The sequence below is a fragment of the Pteropus medius genome, unplaced genomic scaffold (assembly GCF_902729225.1).
Source record: "Pteropus medius unplaced genomic scaffold, Ma_sr-lr_union100, whole genome shotgun sequence".
Taxonomy (NCBI): Eukaryota; Metazoa; Chordata; class Mammalia; order Chiroptera; family Pteropodidae; genus Pteropus; species Pteropus medius.
The window spans coordinates 8236941-8250544 of record NW_024350319.1 but is presented as its reverse complement, the minus strand read 5'-3'; the positions used below and the strand labels follow the sequence as shown (position 1 = coordinate 8250544).

Sequence of the window (13604 nt, the reverse complement as noted above, 5' to 3'; positions counted from 1 at the left end):
CTCCATTAAAGTGTACAGAGTACATACTGTGCGTGATTTTTCCTGTTCTACAACCAACTCCCTCTACCCCAATCACAGTCACTATTACTACTAATCCTTAATATTGATTAGGTACCTAATGACCATGGCACTGTATTAAGCATTTTCCAGGGTTTATTGCTCTTAATATTCACCACAGCTTTGTGAGGCAGATTGCCTAAGGTCGCACAACCAGTGAGTATGTAAACTGGGACCTGGGCACATGATTGCCTGACTCCAAAACCCTCATATTTCCCTACTATCTAGTTCTATTGATGGAATTATAGCATTCACTCATGTTCTGTCTGGCCCTCTGCTTATCCTGTGACCAGGAACAAATATCTGTAAAGTGATATATGTGCATGTTTCTCTGTGTGCTTGTATTCTGTGGCTAACCTAAACACCACCTTTTACAAAGTTTTCCATGATCTCCAAATGACTTCCTGTCCTTCTTTAAATCCATTTCACTTGCTTGACACTATTTCACATAATTAATCAAGTCCTATATAAAAATCCATAGTAATTGAGCCCAATAGCATTAAACTAACATTATTGAGGATGATGTGTGAAAAATACTATGAGTACAGTAACACTTATGTATCTGTGTCTTATTTTCCAAAGAAAACTGGAGATTCCTTCATGGCAAGAGTTGGGTTACTATAATGTCTTTTATCTTACAGTTTTTATCCTCTTACACATAAAGGCTTACCAACAGCTAACGGGGCCGAGTGAAGAACCATCCTATTAGGTGGCCTGAAATGTTTGAATCCACATACTTATTTGTTTTTATTATATTTCCTGTTTGTTTCATGAAATATAAACCACATTCTTCATTTTCTAGCTTATTTTATAATTTTGTTTTACTACTAATAATTTACATTTTCGTTCATATTGTCTCTTTCGCGAAAACATTCTTGTGATGAATTCTTTTTGTTTGCCTTTATTCATTAAAGTTCCTGATTTCACCTTTCCTCTTAGCATCTCTCTCATACATTCTCTGCATTAACATGGCTTTCTTCAGATGCACAGGGCATGCATTTTTAAATTAAGTTTCTTTCACCGGTCAGGGTTTATAGCTCCCAAGCAATTACCTGAGAGGCCCCCACCACTGGAAAAGAAAACACTATTTAATAACTAAAACATACAAAAGAGGGAAAACTGTATTTTCCCCATAATTTTCATTTTTAAGATAATTGTTTATTTGCTTAATTGGTTCTGCATGAAATCCTTTTCCTCTCTATCTTTGGCATGTTGTCACTTCAAGATTGTTAGTTTTTGGTGGAAGAAAAAGGGGAACAATTAAATATGAAGGGTGAAAAATTATAACCACAAGGGACAGCTGGAGTTTATCTGATGTGACAATTTTCTTTTTCTGCTACAGATTTGTTGCACCTCTGTAGGGAATGAAGCAAATTAGTAGCTGTGACAGGAATATTCTATTTTATAAGAATTTTAATCCTTGGAATATAATTATTTCATTGATTGTAAGGATTAATAATACATATGATTGCAGTTCTGGCTTAGGTATAAAATCTTTCGTAATACCTTTTCTTGATGTCCATTTGGTTCTCAAAGAATTGCTTTTCACAGTGTTGCTTCTCAGGGCCTTTGGACTTGATTAATTGAATTTTTCCACTTCACTATTCATTAACTTGATATCCAAATATTTTGAACATTCTTCATAAGAAATATGACCTCACTGGATCTCCAAATTAACTTTCATTATTATACTCCTGTTCTCTTCATTTTTAATTTATCTCTAATTTATTGTTTTCTATCAAGTTCTTCTCTTGTCCATTTTGGTTATTGTAGATGATGATGTCCATTTGTATATGAACTCTTATTAGGTTTCAAGCTTGTCATTTGGAGCTTCATTTCTTTTGTGCCCTTGTATATGTAACTGATTGCAATCTTTGATCATTTGCTGTTAGCTTTCCATGTTCACTAATTGTGTGAAAAAGAGGCGAAGAAAGGCCTTGAGAAGAGAGGATAATAGAGTCAAAGTTCTCGTTAAGTAAAATGGGTTAAGTGTCAGGGACTCTATTTTCATTCTAATAGTGGAAATTTTCTTTTCTCAGAATATGAAGAAGATTTTGAAGTAGATGAGGAGAAACAAGATGAGAAAGCTAATGAAGGACAGGATGATGATCAAATGAATGGAATGTCAAAGTCACCTTCGGATGATGAAAAAGATCATTTACACCTTGAAAAGGAGAGTGAAACCTCATCACAGAAGGCACTAGATGCTGATGACAATGTGAAAGATGAGGGTGATGGATGTTCTGAGAGTGAATTAGAAGAGGATAAACAAGGCAAGTTGTTTAGCTTATCATATGACATAGGCTGTTTAACAAGTGTGCCTACTACTTTTCCTTATATTTAATGAGGTAATCTTCTTTTAAAGGAATGTTTAGAGCATGGTTTCATAACCAGAGGATGCTGATCAATCAATCTTTTATAGATATTCAAATTATAAAGTCACTCTAATTCTTCTTCTTTCCTTAGTTTGCTGGGATTTTTTTCAACAGAATGTCAGATAAAACTTTAATGATACTTCTGTTTACTTAGAAAAGTATTGCTTTTTTAAAAATTCTATTTGACAGACGGACACAACACACATACCATTTCATGGCTTTGGAAAAATGAAAAGTAACCTGTGCTCAAAGGAAAAGTTGAAGATTCCTGCTTTAGGTTTATGTTTTTTTCTTAACTTACCTCAAACACAGGATGCTGGCATATTAGTTTTATGGAAGAATTATCTTTCTTGGCAAGGGTAGCTTGCTCACTATCTTTAAGCCTAAAACAACTCAGAATGCTCACAAGAAAAATAGAGCTTTTCAGGTAGAGAAAGAAACCCTCATCATCGGAAGTATAACTTACATTTTGAAGACTTTTTTGAAGAACTTAATTCAACAAAAAATGTGCAATCACAGAAGGAACTCATTTGCTTTAGACTAGAGAATGAGGTCATATTATGATAACCTTTTGAATTGTTCTTCATTTTTCCCAATTCTTTTTACCTCAATTTTTTTCTGAATAAAATCTCAAAATTTTGAATTCAAAGACAATAGTAAGAAAATATAAAATAAAAATAAATTAAGTAACCAAATTATAGCAAGAGCAAATATTTGTACTTCTACTCTCTTCAAGAAAGAATTCAAATAAACCTATTCTAAAATTTTATGGACACACATACAAGGCAATAATATAAGGAACAGAGTTATTTAATGTTACTTAAAAGGAGAAAATAATTTTAGTAGGAACCATAGATGAGATCATGACTATGCTTGAACTAAAAAATTTAATCCTAAACTTCCTGACAGTCAAAGAGGGAGGTACAGTGTAAAAATTTAGAATAATGTTAACTATCAGTAAACCTGAAAACAAGATTTCCTGTCATTTTTATTACAATTGAAAGAACTACTCATGATTAATGGTCAAGCATTTAAATATTTTTTATAAAATCTTAAACTAGGCCTTTTCTGTAATTTCTCTTAATCTTCATGTTTTATGTTTCTAAGCCTAATATATAAGCTCTTTTCTCTATTTTCTCTATTTGAATTTAAATGTTGGATTTAAGTTTATATTCCTACACGACATAGAGAAAGTTAAAGAATTCTATGGAAAAGTGAGTGTTACCTGAATCAAATTTTAAAGGAACAATTTCAAAGGACTTGAACTAGGAAAAAGATTGAAAACATGCTTGTATATAAATATAACTGGTTCAAAACACAAAGGACTCCCTTTTTTTATTCATAATGATGAGGAATTATCAAATGTTGATTCATAAAAATTTTGTACATTCTTTCAATATATAATCATCTGGTGATTATTTTTGTGCTACATAATCACCTTGCTTTCTTGATATCAAATGGATTTTTTCTAAGAAAGAGTAATTTTTTATGTTCAAACAGAGGATGTAGACAGTACTTGGATCTTTCTTGAGGGAAAGCTTTAATCATTTAGACCTGTAATTATTGAATAACTGACAGTAATATGTAAGTTTTAACATTGAATACTGCTTACATATAAATAATTGGAATCCTGTGCTTGGAAAGGCACTCTATGGGTATTATTTATTAAGATTCTATTTTATGCTAAGTACTGTGCTAAATATTTTACATGAGTTATCTGATTCACTTCAGACAATCTTAAAAAGCAGGTCCTTTTTCTTTTTATTTTCATTTTATGAATAAATAAATTTGAAAATGGCGAGATTAAATAACTTAAAGAGAAAAACACAAATATTACCCAATGTCAGGGCCTAAATTTCTCCAAATCAGAAAATATCCATTTATCCAAAATTAAAGTAAATCCCTTGGTGCCCCCCAGAAGGATTATGCTTCTTTAAGAATCTTTTAGAGGCATTTATTTTGAGCTCTTTATCTTATCTTGTTCTTGAGCCTCTGTTTGTTTGTTTGTTTATTTTTAAACAGAGGAAATATAAATGGATATATCTAATTTTACCCAAGTTTATATATCTCCTCCCTGAATGGATTCCCAATCTTCTCCCAGGCTCTTTGCTCAGTTCCAGCTCATCCCCCTACTCTTCCACGACACTTTCCGACTTTGGTGGCCTCCACTGAGCTCTTTATTTTATGAAATTCTACCATTCAGTAGTTTAAGGGAAAAAATGCCTGTCTTTACTCTTATCCTCATTCCTTGCTTATTCATTTCTCACTTATTTCATGTGTGTTAATTTTGCCCCTTGAGTTAATTAAACAAATTAATAACACTGTGAAAGCTAGGACTGTATGTTATCTTTGTTATTCCTCACAGAGGTGATTTCCTAAAAGATACTTTGTAAATATTAAGCAATTACTTGATTTCTTTAACACTAAGAATTCTAAGGTAGTTTTGTTAGTGCTATAATATCTAGTTATATTTAAGCTATGTGATTGTTATCAGAATATTACTAAAAACATTGTACAGAGTTCAATGCATTATATAGATATAGAATAGGGAATATTTTAAATAAGTATGTAATGACAGCTATTAAAATATATAAAATCTATTCCACAAATGTTGGGAAATTTAAGAGCCAAAAATTAAATTGGCCACTAATTTAATTTTGTTGTTTTTGTAATGATGTTATTAACCTATCCTTTTAGAGCTCCCTTGCATCCTTGTTATTATGTTAAAACATTGCCATTATTCTGAAACAAAATATCATTGTTTATTAGTCTTTGTTTTCTCCACTTCCAGGCTCTTTTATTTTCCATCTCTTTATTTTGATACCCTGATCTTATGTTATTTAAAAATGTGCATTTTAGCATGTAGAACATCAGAGTTAGAGAGATTTTATCCAGCAAATAACTAGCATGTATTAATAATGATTATAACATGATAGATTCCTCGGAACACTCTGTTGAAAAGCTAAACAGCATTTGATCTTCAAAAGTGTAAGAGGCGTATTGTGACCACTGAATTCCAGACACCAGTACATCCCTTTTATTGACATGATTAAGAATCTTGCTGTTAGTATTTGGATGTGTTTCATTTGAACCTGCCTGCACCTGTTCCCAGAGGGCAAACAATTGCCCAGGCTGTCACTCTCATGACAAGTTGGTCCCATTTAAACTGCCAGCTAACAATTGCGTCGCCCTCCTTGATAAATATACTGTGCTGAGCAGCCTGTGAGTGATAGAGTGCTAGGGACTGAGAGCTAAGAGAAGACCCCGGTTTAGGAATGATGTGTGAGACTTACTATCGTTTAAAAAGAAGGACAGCTTACTTTTCTCTGCATTTGTGTTGGCAACCCCAGGCACTAATTCACCAGTTGAAAATATATTGTCGTAGATGACTGTTATAAGGTTGAGGGGAAGTGTCATGTCACGGAGAACATACTTTCATACTTTTATGAACTGTTTCAATGATAGTGCTATGAGTAAGCGGGAAAGACTAAGTAGCTCCTTATGAGAAAGAGGTAAGAGGGGGTTGTGGGATGGAAAAGAGAATTTGTTTCCAGAATACAAAGAAAAGAACTTAAGAATTAAAGCAATTTTTTTTTTTCTAGTAAGAGACATAACACTTCACTTATGCTATTTTCCAGTCTGTTGAAGAAGTAGGCCTAATAGAATTTTTAGGTCCCAGAGTTACACAAATATTCTATTTACTTGACTTACTGACTGCAACAATGTCACTCTTCATTTCTTGTCTTTACTATGAGCTTGAAGAGATGCATATGAGGGAAGGCTGCTTCTTCTATGTTGACATTATACATGCTGTGAAGCCACACTCTGTGAACTTCAGTGTAACTTGTCTGATCTTTGGGCCAGAAAGGATTAGGGAAGAAGGTTGTGGGAGGCCTTCTGGTCAAAGTCTATGTGTGTGATTTGTGCATAATTAGTCAAACTTTAATTTTTCTTAATGATAAGAATTCTTCAATCTATATTCACTTTTCAGTTGTTGAAGTAGTAAGTCATTGCTTTCAGGTGAATACTTAAATGAAGCAGCATCTTTTAGTTCACATAAATACTTTTCCATGAGGCATTTCTCTGCAGGTTTGAATCTGCCTTGTACATAGCATAGGCACTGCCCAGGCACCCAATAAAATCTGTGGAATTCACAGTTGATTGACCAGATTAAAGGATAAATGTAAATAGACTTAGGCAGCACAATGTGACACATGATTTCATTATAGTCTCAGTATTTTAAGTATTAATTTTAATGTTTGTAAAGTACAATTAAAAGTAAATATGAAGTAAATTTTAAGCTTTCTTTATTTTTTCTTTTCCTGTTATATCTACATTTACCTGTAGATATTTATTCTTACAGTGTACCATATGTATTTGTTTCATTGATGAACTGAGTAATGAATTACCAGTATGGGGACATATGCTCTCTCATAATACAAATACCTAGCGACTGTTCATAGCTGGAATTAATTATTTCTACATCTGTGTTCATTAAGCATACATTCATTCGACATTATTGAGTACAAAGCACATGTCTAATTAGGTGTTATTGAACATGAAAATATTGACTGAACCATAATATCTGATATATAATATAAACAGATTTTTATGGACATGAGTATAATCAAGATAGAAATACTAATACAAGTAATGGTATAAGTATAAATTGATGTGCCATGGTTAATTTAAAAAAGAGTAGAAGTATTTATGCAGATTTTGCTGTGAACTCTTGGACTAAGAAATTGGAAAGAGGGACGTAATTCATGTTAGAGTTCAGAAGAGTCCACTGAGTTGAGATACATGGTATGTCATTGAGATGATCTAAATTTTTAACTGAATTTACATATTTGAGTTTGTGCACTTAAATCAAGGTATATATATGGGCTTCATACTAGTTAGCCAAAAACAAAGTAATTAAAATCAAGAAACTAATAGAAGAAATGATGAATTTAAAAACTATAGTAGAACCATGATCCATGCTTGGGGGTGATTGAAAACTAAGGTTGTGACTTATAATTGATTCAAAACAGACAATATGGCTACTAAATACAGTAAGAGTATAACAGCAGCTTCTGAAAGAGCTATCCTCAGTCATTGTTAGGATAATGAACAAACACCTTAATGAACATATGCAGTTGATCTATTGTGCTCATGGAAAAGGAGGCAGTGTGCATCTAGAGTGTGGAAGCAGATACCTGGCCTGCTTTTTTCTCTATAGTATCTTCAATACCTAGATCATTGCCTGACACGTAGGAAGTATTCAGTATGTACTTAGTGAATGAATCTACGTAAGTGATTAAGAAGGTGAAAGACAATTCAGAGCCTCAGTTATGAGAAAGGAGAGCAGAGTTCATTCTGAATGTGCTGTGCAGGAGTGATGTTGACTGTGGTGTGTGTGGTCAGTGCCCTTGGTTAGGCGTATATCAAGTTAGATAGGCAGGTAGTATGAACACTGGAGATTACTGGTGTGTGTGTGTGTGTGTGTGTAATTTTTGTGATTGCCCACACAGTATTAAATTACACGTAACTAAATGCCATGTAGTTTCATACACATAGCATAATGGTTAGCATTGTAAATAAACCAAGGAAGGTTTTGACAGCTATCTTTTGCTCTGTGTTCATGTCGTGTGCCTCAGAGTTTTTAAAATGAACTCTGTCTGGGTTCTAGAGTAGTAACAAAATTAAGAATGATCATTAGAGATATAAAAGGGAGGACAGACTGTGAATTCTGTGAGTTCTGTTGTTTTGGAGAGAACTCTTTTCTATCCGTCATCCTGGAATGGTAACAGTGGGAAGTTAGCTAAGAGAAGCCATGAAGGGTCCATGACAGTGGATGTTCTCTGTTTGAAAGCCTTTTGGCAGGTGGAGGGACTTGGTTTTACTATAGTGGGTCCTTACAAAAAAAAGTGTTTTATAAAACTTGCTACTTTATAGCTAATGGACATTGGGTATTATTTAACTTCTCTGAGCTTTGCATTCTAGAAGATCTAGAACAATCTAGAAAATAAATAACTATTCCATGAGATTAAATGAGATGCTTATAAAGTGATTTCATAACTGTTTGTTACACGTAGGTATGTAATCATGATCAAGGTTTTTCTTTTTCCCTTTTTTCCTCAATAAATTATAACTGTGATTACTATTAATATAATGTACAGAGTGAAATCACAAGAAAGAAATTTATTAGAATATACTTAGCAGGTATGATTTCATAGAAAAAAACTAAAAGGTCATAAGAAAGGATTATTTGATTTGATTAGATTAGATTAGATATATTTTTTTTAATGTAATTTCTATGATGACTTATGGAGAGTAAGTAAAATTATCTTTAATAGACAGCCAAGAGCACAGAGGTGTAGAGAATTTAAGTAGCATAACCAAAGTCAAAACTATTAATTAGCTGAGTAAAACCTTGGAATACCTAGGTTTGTCTTACAGAAAAACATATTTTCTCTGAATCTCATGTTGTGTAAAATAGTAGTGATGCAGGAGAAGGAACAGTTATCAATGAATAGTTATCAATGACATGAAAAGAAGAGACCGATTGAATGAAGAGAGAGAAAAATCAGAGATCTTGCTTAGGACATGGAACCATGACACTAACTTGCCGGCTCTGGCCAAGGACTTGAGGAACAAATACAGATCATCTCTTTACCATGAAGACCAAAAGCAGATTCTTTCAGCATCAGTACACGGAGGGAATACTGGAGAGACAAATGGAATTGGGTGAGAGGCAGAGTTGATTATTAATATGCCTCTAAGATTACTTGTTCCCTCCTAATGACAAAAAAATTTACATATGTGCCCTCAAAGTTCCTTTACATAAAAAGTTCCTTTATATAAAAACTCACTTTATTTCTAAGAGAATAAATAAATATAGTGTTGAAAATCCCATTACATGGCCCTAAAGCATTTTGAGCTATTTTTGTAGGCAAAGTCTTGCCCCAGTGTCTGTATGAAAATGAGAATAAGATATGACAGTGAAATGAAATTATGTGACAAGATTAAAGAAAAATTTGAAAACTGAAATTATTTTATATGGGAGGTCAGATACTTTCTCCACTTTGTGACCATTCATTCTCTAAAGGACTGACTCAAAATTGAAGCAGAGTATGGTTCAGCCTTTTGAAATTAAATAATACAATTAATAGAAGCTACTAAAGAAACATAGAAGAGCACTCATTTTTATTATTATTATTATTATGTGAACAACTGTCAGAGTCAAAAGTGAGCATCATCAAGATAATATCAAGATGGTAGATCTGAATATTCTTTTGAAATCCAGAACAAGTATAATGCTGTGTCCTAGCTAATTGTGCAATTAATGAAAACCATTGATCAAACCACTAGCAAAAAAGAGTTGTTTTTTATTAAAAAACAAAAAACAAATGTGAGGTACTTATGAAAGGGGGAAACCATAGTCCCTAAAGTTTCTGAACAAGTAGAAATAAGATAGAGAACAACTGTCCTTGATCTGCTATGTTCCCTACAGAGAGACAGCATATCCAGATTTAATATAATGGAAATAAAGATTGAGCAGCTAAAATTTGTGATTCTTTTGAGAAACAGTGGTCATGTGGTACCTGTCAAGGTAGTTAGGAGATAAGAATAAATGGAACTGTACTTAGGGGTTCTGTTGCTTAAAGGCTTTTCAGAGTTTGTTTTTTACTGCTGTGTAGCATCTCTCAAATCTTTGTGGAAACTCTGATATGTCTCTGAGACTATGCTTAAAATGCTAAGACCTGTCATGGAGAGCCATTGGGGCTGGCAGGAGCAAGAGAAGAGGATAAAAGTAAAGACAGGTATTTTTTCCCTTAAACTCTACATCGACTGCTACAGCCATCTATGCAGCTGCCAACCAGAAACAGAAAAAGAAGCCGAAAAAAGAATAAGGAGCACACAGAGAATAGAAAATAAGAAAGCTAGGCACCATGTAGGTGTAGGACATTTCATTTGAAAATATATTCTATAAAAGCAATTATGAACAGAGATATATTGGTTACAAATTTTTTTTAAAAGTTTGTTTTTCTCTGGTCCATAGCAGTGAATGCCGTGACTTTTAGGATGTGCATCTTCTTCGTTGAGATTCAGTGTGTATGTTACTTTCTTGGAGATTTTTAAAAAGTTTTCTGGGGTAGTAAGTACTAAACCATTTTTGGCTACAATGTCTCTAGACTACATATCTGTAGTATCGCATAAGTATAGTGCCCAGATCTCCTAGAGTCTCTTTTACTGATTCTGTATGCTCACCTCCAGCTTCTGCACCCTCTGCCCTCTTCAGAGGACAGCTGCGGACTGTGGAGTTGTTTCACCCTCAGGCACAAAGAACCTGGAAGTGCCAAGAAATTTACATCCCCCTAGGGTGGCCTGGAGCCATATCTGGCTGGAGCAGAGTATGAAAGCCTAACTCCATCAAGGGAGCAAAATTTTAATATAATTTAGACTTCAGAGGTCCCTGTGGGATCAGACTGAGGTTGAAATGTTTCTCAAAATAACTCTCTTGATTGACTTCTTCCCTTTCCTGCTCTGCTTCTTCCACACTTGTAAGAATTACTCCTGGAGCATATCCTTACTATATCATTTATACATGTACCCTCATCTCAGCATTTGCTTCTGGAGAATCTGAATTAAGACAACATCTCCTCCTCCTCCTCCACACACACACACACACACACACACACACACACACACAGAGCATCATCTCGAAATATTTATTAAGTGTCTAGGCAGTATCCAAATACATAGATCTTAAGATCTTACTCTACTCAGCTGCCAGGGTATACTAAGGTGAGCGTTATAGAAGATAACAATTTAAACTTTATGCACAGAGAATACTGTGGCTATCCAGGATGATAATGAACTAAGTATTTTTACTGAGCAAGTGAAAGATTATTTCATTTCTTTTGTAACAAAATACATACTTACAAAGGTTTTCCAATAAAATGACTTTCAAAAAATAAATACAGTTGGTTTTTAAATGTGATTTCCTGTTGAGAGCTTCTATAGACTCACAGATTAAATTTATTTTATCATGACATATATCTAGAATATACAGAAAAAGGGCATCAAATCTATTAAACTATATTAAACAATTTTAGTATGATTATTAACATAATTCCCACAATTAAACCCATTGCTTTAGAGAAAAACTATGATGTCATCATTTTTGTTATTTATAGATGTAAACAATGCTTCATCATCCTCATCCAGAAGTCACCCATATTCTAGTTGCAGTGAAGATGAGTCTGCACTGGGAGATAGGAAAGCATATGCGGAAAACAGTCCAAATGAAAGTGCCAGAAGTTCACCTTCTCGGGAGTTGAGTGAAAATGATGAGCCAGAAAAATCCCACCTTCCAATTGATGATTCCCTCAAAATTGAAGTTGAAGACCAAAAATTAATAAAAGCAGATATGGAGACCAAGCTTCTGCCCACAGAGGAAAGCTTGGAGAATGTTCTTGAGGAAGAAACAGAGAAAGGAACCCAAATGATTGCAGAGGGCTTATCTGCGAAGTCCAGAGAACATGTTTTCAAGGAAGAAAAGGAAACTTATAAGAGTAAGCTTTGGGAAGGAAACACTGCTAATGTGAAGGACAGAAAGGCAGGTCCCTGTAGGGTGGAGAAAGGTGGTAAGTATGGCCAGTGAGTTGGCCTGCCATTGTCCCCATGCATGGAAGCTGATTTGATCATTGCATTCTGCCAAAGCTTGAAAAATACTATTGTGATAACACCAGAGGGATTCAATTTTTTTCCTTTTTCTCTTTGTCACATAATCATACATGTATTTTCAGCTTGCTGTTTTCCTTCTATTACATTTTAAAAATTACTTGATAAATCTTATATAGCCTGTCTCCTATTTTCTGTAAATTCCTTCCTCTGGTAATTCTATCTCAATCAAATAAAACGCAATACATGTCTTGAAGACGAGGGTATGTGTGGCTTTTTAGAAGTTATTTAATACCAGCAATGCTATTTGTTCTTAGTGTATATGCACTTATATATATCATAGCTAACCTTGATAGGTGCTTCCTATGTGCTACTTCTAAACACATGTATATTAACTCATCTAATCCTCACAGCTCAATATCCCCATGAGTTAGGTTCTATTATTATTATTATTATTATTATTATTATTATGTTCTTTTTACAAATGACAAAATTGTGGCTTGGAGAGGTTAATTAAGTTGGTAAGGATTGTACAACTAAATAAGTATTCTTAAGATTTAAATTTAGGCAGAGTGGTTCGAGTTCCTCATAATGTCCTATTTTATCTGTACAATAGGAATTTAGATTTAGACAAAAATATGAAAATGTAATAGAAAACTCTAAACTTCACTTTTGAGTTCGTCTCTGGAGCTGAGTAACTTCCTGGTCCAGGGGGTTCCTGGGCGTGTAGGACAGTTTCATTTCACATGAGAAGAGGGAGGAGTATCCAAGGATAATCGGGTCTCAGTATCTTAGCAGGAAACACAGGAAAGTTCTGATACTTTTCGTGACTATAGGAGGACATTTAAAGGACCAAATTGTGTCCCATGAACAGCTGGATTATGCTTGCCAGATATTTGGATCTCGTATAGCAAGCACCCTGTACCCTGTAACTCATATTTCGGTCCTTCTCTGACAATATGGTGAGCATTCTTGATTCCAAGATAAAATTTGTTTTCGTATTTAAATATTACTAAAATCCATTGGTGTTTTAAAAGTTATGAATACTTTCGATGTTTATAAAATTTCTTTTAGAACCTCAAAAACTGTTATTAAACCAATGGACCTACATCTAGGAATTGAGGATGTTGAATAGTTATCTTTCAATTCAACCATTATTATTAACTTTCTACTATGTACAGGACATCATGATCAATAAGAAATGTGCAAGAGAAGGTTTCTCTCATAAAATGTTAAAAGGAAGGATTGGAGCACCAATAATTGGACAAAGGTCAATAGTCATATGTAAAACCAGAGAAGGCACAAGTGCTATGCTGTTTCAAAGGAAGAGAAGTTTCATTTGGTTAAGGACACTTTGAAAGTTTTCTTGAAGGACTTGTTGGAGGAAGCCTTTATAAAGGTTAGATAAGACTTTAAAGGTGGAATGGAGGAGGATAAAAGCATTCCGGATAGTGGAATGAGGCAAAAGATATAACCTTCTAGTAAGTTAAAAAATAACTCTAG

At 33.9% G+C, this 13604-nt stretch overlaps 1 protein-coding gene across 3 annotated transcripts in view; it reads left to right on the top strand.

Annotated features, from left to right (window-relative positions):
• Positions 1-13604, top strand: part of ERICH3 (glutamate rich 3) — a 100074-nt gene that overhangs the window by 70045 nt on the left and 16425 nt on the right. For all 3 annotated transcript variants that reach the window (XM_039838601.1, XM_039838600.1, XM_039838602.1), the window contains exons 11-12: positions 2097-2330; positions 11615-12064. In XM_039838601.1, the coding sequence (XP_039694535.1) occupies positions 2097-2330; positions 11615-12064 (684 nt within the window). The remainder of the gene's footprint in view (positions 1-2096; positions 2331-11614; positions 12065-13604) is intronic.